This window comes from Lemur catta, chromosome 3, assembly GCF_020740605.2.
Source record: "Lemur catta isolate mLemCat1 chromosome 3, mLemCat1.pri, whole genome shotgun sequence".
Lineage (NCBI taxonomy): Eukaryota > Metazoa > Chordata > Mammalia > Primates > Lemuridae > Lemur > Lemur catta.
In genome coordinates this window covers 96,796,203-96,808,410 of record NC_059130.1, presented here as the reverse complement: position 1 = coordinate 96,808,410, position 12,208 = coordinate 96,796,203, and the positions used below count along the sequence as shown (strand labels likewise).

Genomic DNA, 12,208 nt, shown 5'->3' with positions numbered 1-12,208 from the left:
CATCTCCCCTGCTACCGTTTCCAGTCTCTCCTGCCTCTGTACCACTGGGGCTCCATCGGTCCCCGTGCCCTGCCCCCCCCCCCACCAACGTTGCCACAAGCTCTCTGGACTGTCTCACCCACTCCCATGACCTCAGTCACCCTCTCTACCCCGATGCTCCCAAGTCTGCCTTTCCAGCCTGGGTCTCTCTTCATACCGAGTGTCTCAATATGTCCAAAAGGGAACTCGCCACCCCACACCTGCTCTGCCACTGGAGTCTCCCCTCTCCCATGAGGTCACTCATGGCACCTTCATCCATCCGGTGCCCAAACCAGAAATAGAGGAGTCATTCTCTCTCACTGTCCCCATTGCCAACTATTCACCAAGTCCTGCTTGCTGCGGCGTTCTCCAGCCCATACACGTGCCTCTATTCCCTGCTGCCACCATCCTGGCCTGCGCCACCCTCCTCTCTCATCTGAATTACTGTGGCACCTTCTGCTTGGTTTTCCTGATCAGTCTCAACTCCTCCAATCCGTGCTCCTTGCTGCCCGTGAGTGGTGTCCTGAAACGCAGCTCAGATTATGCCATTCCTTCTCTTAAAACTCTTTGATGAAGCCCCATTGCCTTTGGGATAACGTTCAACATGCCTGAGAGCGCCACTCAAGGCCCTGGACCTGGCCGTCTCCGGTTCCTCCACTGCCCGCTTCTCTTTAGGCCCCCACCAGCCAGAACTACAGCCGTCCTGGGCGCCTGCAAACTGCCACACCGCTGCTGCCTGTGCATCCTGCTTCCTCTGCCCGCGGTGCCCCCACCCTTGGCTAGTCACCTCCTCCAAGAAGCCTTCACTGATCCCTCCACTTTGACTGCCCTGACGCCTTCTCAGGGCTCTCCCAATTCCCAGTACACTGTCATCACCTCATCCATCGTGTCACCACTGAGTTGTGTTCTGTGTTGTTAATTTCTTGAGACCTGGACTATTCATTTCTGTCTTTATGATAAACCTGGCTTAGTGTAGATAATAACTAATGTTTCTAAAGTGAATGTGGCCCAGAGAGGATAGGTGACAACCTCTTTTCTGCTGTGAGATTCCCTGCCATCCTCCCCTCCATCATATCCCCATCTCTGTCCAGCCTCCCAGCCTCTGTCCTTACGGGGACATCCCCCAAGAATTTGGAGCTAGGCTGATGACCAACCCTCTCCCTTCCACCCCACTGCTGTAGAGTCACAAGGGTGACAGGACCTTAACCATTGTTGAGTTCTCCCCCACCTTCACATTGCAGACAGGGAAACTGACGCCCAGAGAGTTAGTTTGGCTGGTGGTTTGGGTGGTCTTGGGTTCAGGTTCTGACCTTATGACTTTGGACAAGTTAATATACCTTTCTTTCTGTGGTTCTTCTTTTAAATAATAGCTTTATTGAGATATAATTCATATATCATAAAATTCGTCCTTTTAAAGTGTACAATTCAGTGTTTCTGGTATATTCACAGGATTCTGCAGCCATCATAGTATAGCCCTCGGAGCCTCTGTTTCCTTATCTGGAAGCTTTGGGTGGTTATGGTACTGCTCCCACGGGGTTGTTGCAAGATGCGATTAAGAACATGCATGTGGAGGGCTTGGCACAGCGCCTGGTGGATAGGAAACTGTCGGCCAGCAGGAGAAGTTATGGTTACTACTTTGTCACAGCACCAGACCCACCTCCTGGCAGGGCTTTGCCCCTGCCCCTGCCCTGTGCAGCAAATATGCAAATGGGGAGAAGGCAATGCCTACAGTTGTTTAAAAAGCCCTGAGGTGGCTGATAATTGACTCAGCCACAGCCACTCCCATCTGCTAAGCCAGTCATTCTCAAAGTGCGGTCCCAGAACAGTAGCATTAGCATCACCAGGGAACTTTGTAGAAATGCAGATTCTCAGGCTCCACTTCCTGCTCCCTGAATCAAGAGCAGGGCCCAGAAATCAGTATTTTAACAAGCCCACGAGATGATTCTGATGCCCACTCTAGTTTGAGAGCCATGAATCTAAGCAAACCTTTCACTTTTTCATCCCTAATCTTGCTCTCTCCTGAGTGAGTCAATAGTCGTGGAACGGGTGGGGGGATATGGACAGGAAGCCAAGCAGCACCCACCTGTCCCAGCTCTGCCTCTTGGGTGGGCAAGGGAGGACATGGGCCCCTCATTGCAGCGAGACACAATCAGCGTGCTCCAGAAAGTGGCTGTCAGTCTGGCCTCTCTGCTGGGGAGATTACAGGGGGACCAGGCCAGGTAGTTCTATGTACCATTTATTCTTGTATATATGGAGAAGCTAAGGCCCCAGGGCGGGCCACAGACAATCCTTAGACAGTCCTTATTGTCGTATGCATCAGCCACACACTGGTTCCGGCAGACACAACCAGACCCAGCTCAGGGGCTCCTTCACACTCTCTTCTCCACCCCAGATCTCCAGATACTGAGATCCAGTCCCAGCTCTGCCACTGATTCTCTGTGCAATTGTGAGCAAGTCTGTCCCTCCCTGGGCTGTGTTTCCTCATCTGGAAGATGGGGATAATTATTCAGGCACCTGGAACACAGGATGTTCCCTGTCAGACCAAGTATATCCCTGCACATGCACTGAGCATCGAGGGTAAAGAAACTCCCAGCCAGTGGATTAAGGCTGCGGGAGGTGAAGTTCAGGGGCTTCGTAAGCAGCATCCATCCGCCCAATGTCAGAGGCAGGTCTTCTTGGGAAAGACACTGGGGAACCCGACAAGTCAGGCACTGGGGAGCTTTGGGAGCCTCTTCAGTGGGTACAAACTGGGGCTTTAGTGACATACATGGTGTTTCAATGTTCATTTAATGCAAATTCCTGCTATTCATTTACTCAGTCTTTCAACAGTGTTGTGAAATCCATCAATCATCAATCAATCAGGGTAGGGGGCAAGAGAGTGGGGATGAGGCCATTATTTCAGAGAGGAGATGGCTGGGGAAGCCTCTCCAAGGAACAGCATTTGAGCAGAACAGGGCAAGCGGGAGCAGCAGGCAGAGGAGATGGCAAAGCAGGGCACAGCCGGGGGCAGAGTGTGTCCGGTGTGTTCCGGGGCCAGCAAGGAGGCTGGAGCGACTGGGGCGAGTGAGCAGGGCAGTGGAGAAGGTCACATTCAAGGTGGGGGAGGGTCCAGGTCTAGCAGGGCCCTGCTGGACATGCTGAGGAGTTTCACTTTCGCTCTGTAGTGTGAAGGCAAGAGTGGTGACAGGGAGAGCAGGTAGGGCTGGGTGGTGGTGGCTTGGTCAGGATGGTGAGACCTGGCCCGCCCAGGGCTGGATTCTGAAGGAAAAGCCAACAGAATTTGCTACAGAACATGCCGTGGAGGGTGAGGGATATGGAGAATCCAAGAGAACTCAGATATTTGGCCTAAGCCCCTGGGGGAACCGTGGTGCCGTTGCTGGGACGGGGAGGCCGAAGGTGAGCTGGGTTTGAGGGCAGATTGAGAGTCTGTGTCTGACATGCTCAGTGCGAGAGGCCACTAGACATCTGAGAGGAGACATTGAGTAGGCAGCTGGACACGCGGGCTGGACTCCGGGGCGCGGCTGCCACACCTCACACCTGCTAAATGGCAGAGGCCAGTGTAGTGGGGGAGGCAGCATTCAAAGTGGGCTTTTCCTGTTTGCTCTTTTAAGGAAACGTATCTTAAAATTTATATCCGTTTGTTATTGCCCAAGCAACCCATTTATACTCTTAAAAAATTAGGAAATACACATAAGCAGAAAGCAACACAAAAGCTGTGTCACTTCATTTTGCCACCAGAGATAAGCCTTGCTGGCTCTTGGTATGTACATAAAAAACATCTGTATTTTAAACATTGGGATCATATTGCCCTTAATGTTTTGTAATCTGCTTCTTTCACTTAACCTATTGTGAAGTGGAAACTTTATAGATGTGTGACTATTGACAGGGTAAGAAAAGTGTTGAGGAAAAAAAAATTCTTGACACACCTAGTAGGACGCCCCAGTGTGACCCACTGCTCCCTGACGTTCTGGGGTCAGCTGAGAAAGGGGACTGGGGGTGTCTGTCCAGGGCCAGGGGGAGGGCCCGTGAAGGTGTGGCTGCAGCCCTTCCCCGGGGAGGGGGCTAGATGAGATGACCTCTGGGAGGGCCCTGCCAGTCTCAAACCCTGTCTCAGGGCAGTCCCCATCCAGGTGGATGTGGCTGCCGCCTTTTCTGTGGTTAATTAGTGAGCACGAGGAGCTGGTGCTCTTCCTTCCTGCTCCTTCATGTCTCGTGTCAGTGCTGACTCAGCGCTGGCTGGAAAAGGTGACGGGAGCCTCCTCCTCACTCATTCATTCCAAACACTCCACCGACACCTGCCACCTACTTTCTCCAGCCAAGAGCATTCGCTGGGATGCAGCCCCAGATCCCGCCCTCCAAGAAGGCTGGGAGCCCCTGTCCAAGGAGGGGTAAGTGGGTCAGGGTAGGGCTGTGCCCTTTACGTGTCATCCTCCCACCAGCCCCCGTTTCACAGATAAGGAGACTGGCTTGGAGAAGGCAGGTGACTTTCCCAGGGCCACACACACAAGTGGGACTGGGATTCAAACCCAGACCTCTCTGACCTGGAGCCCATGCCCTTAAGGCCACCCTGAAACACGAACACAAATAAAGCCATGTAGAAAGTGACTCGGGCCACACACAGGGAGGCAAGCCTTGCGAGGGAGAAGTTCTAGAGAGGGAACAGTGGGGTGGGGGCGGGGGAGCCAGGGGGGCTCCTCAGAGCAGGTAGCATTTGTGTCTGTGTAGGGCTGCAGGGTGAGCAAGTCTTGCAGGCTCAGATGGTGAGGTGTGCAAGGCAGCACACACGGTGCCAGCAGCGGTGCAGAGGTGGGGAGATTCTGGGGACGTCTGGAGAAGGCCGGTGGGTCAGTCCAGAAGGAACGTATTCCAGAGAAGCCCGTTCCCTCTGGAGTCTCTTCCAGCACACCCCCATCCCAAAGAGGGGTGCTTCCTGGAGTCCGGCTCATTCTCCTTTGCTGCTTCTGGAGACTGTACCCTTTCATCCCGCCCTCCCTCACATACTCCCGTACCGCCAAGGCCCCCGGCTTCTCTCCTACGCCCTCTGTCCTCTTCCTGTCCACTGGGAACCCTGGCTCTAATCTCAGCTCTGGTCTGGACATACCAGGAAACCTTAGGTGAATCTCTCTCCCTCTCTGGGCCTCAGTTTCCCTCATATGTGCAACTGGGGATGAGGGAAGCATTAGATGAGTTAGGCTCTAAAGTTCCTTCCATTTCTAAACATTGGATTCTGGGCCACTCGGTAGCTTCTCACTGTCCCCAGGGGAGTTCCTGGCCTCAATGGCCCAGCTCCGCACTGCCTGGTTCCCCTCCCTATGCCCTCTCCACACTGCATCCTTCCCTCCCTACCTGTCCGCCCTGATCCCCTGTCCTTTGGTAGCTGTATCCTTATTTAATTCCTTAAGAGCCCATGAAGGCAGAGGCAGTTGTCCCCATTCTGCAGATGAGGTCATGCCCCTGCCACTTTGGTGTGCATGGGGAAAGGTGTCCCTCCTCCAGCCACTGACCTCCCCTAAGCCTCCCAAGACAACTTAAAACTGAGCTAGGCGCTGAGGCCACCACTTGTGGGTGGCTTAGCCTGGAGGAACCCCAAGCCTGTCTGTTCCCACTGCCAGCCCAGACATACCTGCCACTCACAGTGGAATGACCACCTCTCTGAGGTGCAACCTATGTCAGGGGGCAATCGAGAGAGTTGTGAGGTGTCTGTGAGCTCAGCATGGGTTTGGCGAGTGCTGCCTTTGGTGGCCAGCACAGAGCCGTAACTCTGGGGAACTCTGATTATGATTTCCAAATAATTCTCCCCAAATAATGCTTCCCTCCTCCCCTGACTCAGCAGCCCCCTGCCAGAAGCTCCTTGGCTGTCCTGTCCCTCCAGCAATCTAACCCTCTCCTTCATGCTGCAATTGCAGATTTTTGCTGGTCTTCAGCTGCCTGGTGCTGTCTGTGCTGTCCACTATCCAGGAGCACCAGGAATTTGCCAACGAGTGTCTACTCATCTTGGTGAGTGCTGGGAGCCCAGGTCTGAGGGGCCTGTGTAAGGTGGAGAGAGGCTTCTCATACCATAGCTCAGAGAGCAGCTTGCAGTGCTGTGTTCCCTGAGCTGGTGGCTGCCCCTCTCTGGGCATTGTCCCCACTTTATAGTAGGTGTTGGGGGACTGCCTGCCTCTATGTGAGGGCTTATGATGGGCCCAGAATAGAAGAGGTGAGTAGGGTCCACCGCTTCTCGGAACAAAAACTGCTAATGCCACTTTTGGTGGGTTATAGTTTAGATTAGGTGTTTGTTTTTTTTTTTTTTTTTCCTAAACAAAAAATATCCAACAGAAGCCCCTCAGAGGGCAACAGCTGACAGATAACCACCCCTTATGTCACCCAGCCAGGGTTAGGGGCTCTGAGATGTCTGGGAGAGGGAGGGCAGGTTGAGGAGCAGAAAAATCCAGACAGCTCACGGGGGTAAGAAGGGGAGGACAGACTTGGGCCCTGGTCTCCTTGGAGGGCCTAGACTGGGCCACCTGCCTTCTGGAAATCCTCCTCAAGTCCACCCAGGTGTAAGAACCTCCAGGAAAGGGGTCTGAGGAGGTTCTGGCCCCCCTCCCCAGGGACTCCTGGCTGGGTCGGCACTGTGACCAGGACCCTGGTTCTGGAAAGTGGGGACCAGAACTCAGACCCCTGGTCCCACAGGAATTCGTGATGATTGTGGTGTTCGGCCTGGAGTACATCATCCGAGTCTGGTCAGCCGGATGCTGCTGCCGCTACCGAGGATGGCAGGGCCGCCTGCGCTTTGCCAGAAAACCCTTCTGTGTCATCGGTAATAAAGGCCCCTCCTGCCGGACCTGGCCCCTGACTCCTCACCCTAAGCACCAGGGTTGACACCTTGACCCCATTCCTGACCCTGACCCTGACCCTGGCTACTGACACATTCAACGGACTTTCCTAATCGCCCGCGCCCCATGGCCCCAGAAGTCCCCGACCCGGGTGGGCTGGCTCCCTGGCTGTGACCTCGCCACCCCCGCCCCTGCAGACTTCATCGTGTTCGTGGCCTCGGTGGCCGTCATCGCTGCGGGCACACAGGGCAACATCTTCGCCACGTCTGCGCTGCGCAGCATGCGCTTCCTGCAGATCCTGCGCATGGTGCGCATGGACCGCCGCGGCGGCACCTGGAAGCTGCTAGGCTCGGTGGTCTACGCGCACAGCAAGGTGAGGCCTGCGGGCCGCGTGGACGCCCGAGGGCGTGTCTGCGGAGGAGCAGAGAGGGCGGGGCCTGAGAGGAGCTGGGGTGGGGTGGGGTGGGGTGGGTGGACAGACTAGGGACGGGGCAGGGGGTGAGGCCGGAGACTAGCTCCGAGCGGGAAGGGGCGTGATCGGGGCGTGACCGGGACAAGGGGCGGGGCCGAAGGGACGGGGCGGGGCGGAGCCTAGGGGTCAGGACCGGACCAGGAGGCGGGGCCTGAGAGAGAGGGCTGGCCCGTTTCACCTGGGAGCTTGTGGGTTTGGACTGACTACGAGCACAGCACAGTGGGAGCCGAGCTGGGGCGGGAGCGGGGCTAGCTGTAGGGCCCGGATCGAAATCTGAAAGAGGGCGTTGGGGGTAGGCAAGGTGGCCTGGGATGGAGACTGAGCCTGTCACCTGGAGAGTCAAGGGCAGGCCCGGGGGTCCTGGCGGTTTCGCGAAGGCGGGGCGGGGTCTCCTTGAAGGGAGGAGCTGAGAAAGAAAAGCGGCAGAGTCAGAGCCAGGGCGCTCCGGGGAGCTCTGAGAGGGCGGTGTTTCATCCCCTTCCGTTCTGGGAGCTCCCACCTCTCCAGCGGGCGCAGGCCCCTCCCCTCCTCACTCCCTCCGCCCGCCCCGCAGGAGCTGATCACCGCCTGGTACATCGGGTTCCTGGTGCTCATCTTCGCCTCCTTCCTGGTCTACCTGGCCGAGAAGGACGCCAACAACGACTTCTCCTCCTACGCCGACTCGCTCTGGTGGGGGACGGTGCGTGAGGGTCTGCGCAGGGCTGCTCTTCTGCCTGGGGCCCTCCCGGGAGATTCCGACTCGGGGTTGAGCAGGCCTGTCCCTGCCCTCTGGCTAGAGCTAGGACCCCTGAGACCAGACCCTATGGGAGCCCCCCAACCTGTCTAGCGGACCGGCTCGTGCTCCCACCCAGCCCGCCACATCAAGCCCTTGTGACCTGTGCCCCTTTCTGCTGTCCAGCACTGGAGACAGGGCATCTTCTATGCTCCCAACCAGCCCCTGTGGCACGTCCTTGTAACCAACTCCTGTGGGTGACCACTAGGCCCCTTCCCTTATGATCAGGCTCACACCAGCCTGTGCCCCCAACAAGCTCTTGCAGGTGGCCCCAGCGACCAGTCCTGCAGGTGACTTGTTTGTATCCCCAGATTACGTTGACAACCATCGGCTATGGTGACAAGACGCCGCACACGTGGCTGGGCAGGGTCCTGGCTGCTGGCTTCGCCTTACTGGGCATCTCTTTCTTTGCCCTGCCCGCCGTGAGTTGCCCTGTGCTGGGTTGGTGGGGGAGGCTAGGAGCGGGACCTGCTCAGCCCCTGTCACAGATTTGCCTGAGTGGCCTGGGGCGCCTCGGTGGGCAAGGATGGGGATACCCTTGCAACCTCTTGTTGCCTCCAACTACCGCATTCCCCCAACCATGCCCTATCCCCCAGGGCATCCTGGGCTCTGGCTTCGCCCTGAAGGTCCAGGAGCAGCACCGGCAGAAGCACTTTGAGAAGCGGAGGATGCCAGCAGCTAACCTCATCCAGGTACGACATGGCCAGGATGCCCTGTGATGAGATGCTATGACTGCATTGGTGTGTCAACCCTGTATGCTGACCCATCTGTCCCAGACCAACTGTGACTCCACTTTGAAGCTCAGAGAAGGGATGTGACCTTTCTGGGTCACATGCCAAGCCATAGACAGAGCTGGGATGCTAACTGAGATTGTCAGAAATGGTCCCCTGCACCACATGCCCAGTTTAGGGCTAGCCACAGCTGTCCCACTGCCCAACTCCAGGCCCCACTCTACAGGGCCTGGAGAGGTGGAGCTGGGACAAGAGACCCTAGGCCCTGGGAGGAGAGCGAGTTCTGTCACCGGTCAGCTGTTTAGCTCATAGTAAGCCTGTTCCATTCCAGCACCTTCATTCATTCATTCATTCATTCGTTCCACAAGCACTCATACAAATGAAAAGAACATGGTCCAGACTGGGTTTTTAGGAACCTCAATATTTAGTGGCTGGGTGGGCAAAGTTGAGCTGGCCAAGGAGGCAGAAGGTGCAGCCACAGGGGTGGCTGGAGAGCCAGGAGTGTGCGGTCTCCATTTCCCGCAGTGTCATGGGGTGTTCTGACTGGTTGTGGCCTGAGCCAGGGCTCTTGATTTTCTGTGACCCTGGGACTAGGCCCTGGCTTCTTTCTAGTCAGGGGTGTGTGCAAGAGAACTCCTTGCAGGAAATGGCTCAGGGATACTGGCATAGCCCACCCTGCCTGCTCCCCAACATGTCACCCTCTGGCCCCTAAACCCTAGCCCGACTCAACTCCTCCTTATCTCTCCTCCCCAGGGTGGAACCCCTCTCCCCATCCCTGCTATCTCTCTCCAACCACCGTCGTAGCCTTTTCTTCTTAGTGTCCCTTGGGCACAATGGCCACTGTCCCCTGGGAGCTGGCCCTCCGAGGGCATTGTAGGGGCAGGCGGCTGGCACTGGCCCTGCTGAGAGACAGCTGGTATTGTGGTGCCCATAATTAATGAGACAGCTCTGGCAGCTGCTCCCTAGCCCATGCCAGGGGCCTAGGCAAGCAGGAAGTAAAAATATTCCTGTCTTAGGAGGACGCCTGGCTGGTGAGGTCAGCGGTGGCAGCCCCTTAAGGACAAGAGGCATCCAAAGAAGGGAGGTATCCAGGGCCCAGTTCTGCTTTGTCCTGCCCGGCAGCTTCCATGCCTCCCTGCCCTCGCTGATGGCCACACTCGCTGTCCCTCCCTGGCTCCCTTTACCTTGAGGGAGAGGGCCAGTCTTTCCTCTTGTCTGACTTTCATCTCTCCTGCTTCAAAGGAAGCCCTACAAGTCCATGGATGTGAGGGGTTGGTAGGTGATGCTTTTTCCTCCCCTCTTCAGTCCTTAGTATTCCTGTGGGCAGTGACAGCAGGGGAGAGATGGAGTGGGGTTATTAGTGATAATAATTCACTCAGTCAGCATTCATTCCCCAGACGTTCACAGAACACCGACATGCGCCAGACACTGTATTTGCATTGAGGACACAGCAGTGACCAAGACACAGTTTACAGTCTAGAGGGAGTATTAATCTAATACACAGTGAATAGATATTTATCAAATGTGATAAGGAAGAAAACAGTGTTTAACAGGAGAACCTGTTATTAACTGAGCTTGGCATTTAGTATACATTTGTTCATTGAGTCCTCACAACCCCCTGTTAGGGAAGGAATATTAAATCCATTTATAGGTGATGAGGTTTCTGAAGCTTGACTTAATTTGTCCGCACTAGTCAGGGGCAGAGCTGGGACTGGAAACCCACATCTGCCCGACAACAAAACCCCAGCTCTTAACCCCTGCATCTAAGTCCCCTGCTCTGATGTCGATCTGCTGTGTCACCTTGGGGAAGTCATTTCTCTCTAGGCCTTGATTTCTCGGCTGGCCCTGCTGGTGGCTGTGGAATCGGAACTAGCCTCTGGCTCTGAGTTGCCCTCAGCAGGCCGGAGGACTGAGTTCCTTCAGGGGCAGAGGGCTGACGTGAGGCTGAGAGGTCTCATTGACACCCCATTACCCCATGTCCCCATACCACCAGGCTGCGTGGCGCCTATACTCCACCGATACGAGCCGGGCCTACCTGACGGCCACCTGGTACTACTATGACAGTATCCTCCCATCCTTCAGGTAGGTCCTGCTGGGCGATGGGAGTGGGTGGGGGACTGGCAGTAAGGCCCCTTGAGGACAGGTGGCTGGGCTCAGCCCTGCGGGGCAGGGAGCGGGTGATGGCTCCCAAGGAGGCATCTTGGGCTGGCTCTGCAGACCCTATATAACTCAGAGCCTGGAGTGTCTTCTGTCCCACTCTGCTATGTCCAGGGAAGGGTGGACCCTGGACATAGGACATTGGTGAAGCCCTGCCCCACGGCTGAGGCCGGGCTCCTGGAGTGCCTGGCAGTCCGCGTGCTCGCCTGTAGGTGATGCCACCCAGGACAGCAGTGCAGGCAGCTCATCAACTCTCAGTCTTGAGTCGGGGACAGTGTTAGCCCTTACTAACACTGGCCTGGCACACTGCAGCTGGTTGGAGAAAGTGTGGAATGGGCAGGGAACATGTGTTCCACATTTAGGTGCATGGGCCCACCCCACCCCATGCATGAATATGTGCTTACTTTTACTATGCTAGGCAGTGGCCTCAGGGCTCAGAAGTGGGTCTGACCCACTGGCCCAAGCCGGGCTAAGGCTGAATGGGGGTGGCTCCACTCAAGGGATTATTAATAGCATCACCAGGGTGCGTGTGGCCAGGTGGCTCGCCAGGCCCTCGGGCAGGAATGAAGACCACAGAGCCCAGCTCAGTCCCGTGGGCAGGCAGGCAGCAAGTGCACGGCTGGGCCAGGATGCTGTGCTCAGCGCTTCTGTGGGTGTCTTTTTTGCCTCATTAGTTCTCCAAGAGCAGCTGTTGCATGATCCCACTTGACCCTGCACCTGGCTCCCCCCTCCGCACTCCCTCCTAGCTCCAGGGGCTTCCCCAGGGAGGAGCAGGAGGGAAGGGGGCTCCCAGCATCATACTAGCACCCCCCATCTCTCCACCTGGCAGAGGCAAGCTCCCACCTCAGAGACGGGGTTGTAGCTGGATTAGAAGCAGCCTCTTTCTCCAGCAGTAGCCCTGAGGGCTCAAGGCCCAGCATGGGGAGTGGGGCAGGGGACTGCTTTGTTAGAAATATGAGGTGTGTGAGGGCTGGTGGGGGTGGAAGGGTGGTCTGGGTCCTCCGGTAAGAGTCACAGAGCCTAGTGTGGAGATGCTGGGTCCACTGGGCCTCCTGCTCCCTGGACCTCAGTTTCCTCATCCTTACAATGGGACGGTAGGCAGGGGAGAGGGGAGATACCCTCCTTGGTTTATGGCAGCAGAAAATGGCCTGGAGAGTTAGGAAGAAGCTGCAGGCCCAAGATCCAGTCTCCAAGAACCCAGTGGCAGGAGTGACTGCCATAGGGGAAGGAAGCTGGGCTA

The 12,208-nt window shown here is 56.4% G+C and overlaps 1 protein-coding gene across 2 annotated transcripts in view; it reads left to right on the top strand.

Annotated features, from left to right (window-relative positions):
* Positions 1–12,208, top strand: part of KCNQ4 (potassium voltage-gated channel subfamily Q member 4) — a 51,839-nt gene that overhangs the window by 23,541 nt on the left and 16,090 nt on the right. For both annotated transcript variants that reach the window (XM_045548108.1, XM_045548109.1), the window contains exons 2-8: positions 5,925–6,015; positions 6,694–6,820; positions 7,034–7,209; positions 7,862–7,987; positions 8,392–8,502; positions 8,677–8,772; positions 10,805–10,893. In XM_045548108.1, the coding sequence (XP_045404064.1) occupies positions 5,925–6,015; positions 6,694–6,820; positions 7,034–7,209; positions 7,862–7,987; positions 8,392–8,502; positions 8,677–8,772; positions 10,805–10,893 (816 nt within the window). The remainder of the gene's footprint in view (positions 1–5,924; positions 6,016–6,693; positions 6,821–7,033; positions 7,210–7,861; positions 7,988–8,391; positions 8,503–8,676; positions 8,773–10,804; positions 10,894–12,208) is intronic.